Source organism: Gavialis gangeticus, unplaced genomic scaffold (assembly GCF_001723915.1).
Source record: "Gavialis gangeticus isolate Ggan-Ray unplaced genomic scaffold, GavGan_comp1, whole genome shotgun sequence".
In the NCBI taxonomy this organism is placed as follows: domain Eukaryota; kingdom Metazoa; phylum Chordata; order Crocodylia; family Gavialidae; genus Gavialis; species Gavialis gangeticus.
The window spans coordinates 117,590,862-117,593,465 of NW_017729031.1; the positions used below are offsets into that span (position 1 = coordinate 117,590,862).

Below are 2,604 nucleotides of genomic sequence, written 5' to 3' on the forward strand. Positions count from 1 at the left end.
GGGGGACCCCAGCCAGCCCCCAGCCCCTGCCTGCTCACCCATCCCCCTGCCTGTTTCCCCAGCCCCCTCCTGCAATGGCCTCGGGGCTTCAAGGGGCTGGTGCAGAGACCCCCGTGTGGCGTGGGGCAGTGGAGGGCACCGGGGATTGCCTCCTGCCAGGCAGGAACCAGTGAAGTGAGTTCAGGGTTTTTGGTTTTTGTTTTTTTTCTTAAAGGGCCTGAGCTGGGATGGGTGGGACAGCCATGATGGGGCTGGGACAGCAGGGGGAGCAGGGGGGGCTTGTGGCAGAGCCCCCCCACATGGTGTGGGGCAGTGGGGGTCAGCAGGGATCACACACACACATACCCCCCCTGCCAGGCAGCATCCGCTGAGTTGGATTTTTTTTTTTCTTCAAAGTGCTGGGAGCTGGGGCCGGTGGGGCAGCCATTGGCAGGCTGGGAGACCGGTTGGGGGGTGGGCCTGGGTGATTCAGAGATTTGGCAGCCTCTGAATCTCTGAATCAGATTCAGCTGAATCGATTCAGCTCATTGATTCGAATCACCAGATCAAATCGCAGTCCCCCCAGTTGGCTGAATCTGAAGCGAATACTAGCCACTTCACACAGGCCTAGTCAATACCATACCACAAACTATACTTCTCCCTTAGCTGTCTTGGCTTCACTGTCATGGATAGCTTGGGTGTCCATGGGCCTGTTTCCTGCAGCCAGCTTCCCTGGGGAGCTCCTCTCCCTGCAGCATGCAGGGCCAGACTGCCTGCTGTGGCTCAGTCCCTGGATTTATATTCCTTCCTGTCATGAGCAGGGATTCTGGTTTTCTCTGAGATAAAAAAATCCCCAATTTTCGGTTGAAAAAAAGTAACCCCAAATCCATATTTTTCCGTGATTTAAATGAAACACCGCTAATATATATAGTGATGTTTCATTTTAATCACAGAAATATGGATTTGGGATTTTTTTGGACCAAAAATTGGGGATTTTTTTATGTCAGAAAAAACCATGATCCCTGGTCATGAGGCTCCCCAGCCATGCATAGGCCCTTTTACTTAAGGGCCAGCCTGCATTCCTGCTGCTGCAGCCCTACACTGCACTTTTAACCTGCTGCACTCTTTTAAAGTAACAGGAGCCCCCTGGCTCCCTGTTATGGGGAGATATTCACTTGCTCTCAAAAAAAGGCCTGTTATAGAAAACTATTTTGTCATTTTTTTCATTTTTGAATGGTTTATCATTTGTAATGTTTTATCAGTGTGACCATTTGACAGTGTCTTTTAAAAATGGGCAATCTGAGCAGCACTGTGTTAACACTGTACCCTGTTATTCCCCATGTTGGACCTACATGGCTATATCAGAATTCATCATTGCTGACCCAGAACATCTAGTATTCTAGTTCTTGTCCTCACCAAGTCCAAACCGTTAATGATGCTGCACTTTTTAAATGGTCTAGCTTGAGATCATCATACATATCTCTCTCGTGACTGAAGTTAGGCAAGGCTTCAAATCCTACATTAGATCTGCAAGCTTTTGCCAGCTCGAGATTTGGATTCTTGTCTTGGATTAGGAGCACATAGAGCCACTATAAATAGTTCTATTCCAAATGTATCATTAACAACTATATTTCAAGATGGTCTGCTTTTCACCACCAGTTAGACTAACAGCACTGAAAACTCACTCTAGCAGTTTTTTTCTAGACAAGAGTGAAGCTTTAGTATCACTATGGACTGATGAGCTTGCCCAGAAGTCACTGTTGATCAATTGCTTAATTTGTTAGACAGAATGACATTCAGAGTGACCAGAGGACTGGCACTTATCCCTGAAAGTTAATGGCTGAGTTGAATAGCATTAATTGAACTATGACTCTGTCTTCCACTCTGTGCCCCCAAATAATTGTCTAAATTTTTACACTATGGTTTAAGTTGTTCCTATTCTTCTGATGCAGTGCATCGAGCTGCTAAGCAATATGGCCTGCGGGAAGGAGGTGATAATGATGAGTGGACCCTGTACTGGACAGACTGTTCAGTGTCACTGGATCGGGTAATAGAGATGAAAAGTTATCAGGTACTCATCACTAGGAGCTGGTGGAGGTTTTTTTTAAATGCAAAAAAAAGAACAGTTGCTTATTATTGTGCCTTTTTTTCTGGACTTCCTCCCCACCCCCCAGAAAATCAACCATTTTCCAGGGATGAGTGAAATCTGCAGGAAAGATCTGCTGGCCAGGAACATGAGCAGGATGCTAAAACTCTTCCCAAAAGAATTTAATTTCTTTCCCAGGACTTGGTGTCTTCCTGCTGAGTGAGTCCTTTTTAATGATTTCTTCTTGCTTGCTTCTCAACATGAATTTTCCCTCTCATTTACAGAGACATCTTTATTTTGGGCCTAATTCTGTACTACTAATTTAAATTAATTCCCAGCATAAATTAAATCTACTAAACCTAAGCTAAGTGAATCTGAACAGTATAATACTTCAGCAGAGAAGTGAAAATCAGTAGTGATTTTTTCAATAGCAAATCAAGCTTACTAACTTTTTGTCATTTCTTTCCTTTGCATAGTGAAAGAAACTAGGAACATTTGCATAGTAAATTAAATGGCAGAATGACATTTTCTTTTAAACT

The 2,604-nt window shown here is 44.5% G+C and overlaps 1 protein-coding gene across 1 annotated transcript in view; it reads left to right on the forward strand.

The window, feature by feature from the left end:
• Positions 1-2,604, forward strand: part of TTLL6 (tubulin tyrosine ligase like 6) — a gene marked incomplete at its 5' end in the record, with an annotated part of 30,552 nt that overhangs the window by 1,717 nt on the left and 26,231 nt on the right. Inside the window, 2 exons of the mRNA XM_019522925.1 lie at positions 1,932-2,050; positions 2,154-2,284. Of these exons, the coding sequence (XP_019378470.1) occupies positions 1,932-2,050; positions 2,154-2,284 (250 nt within the window). The remainder of the gene's footprint in view (positions 1-1,931; positions 2,051-2,153; positions 2,285-2,604) is intronic.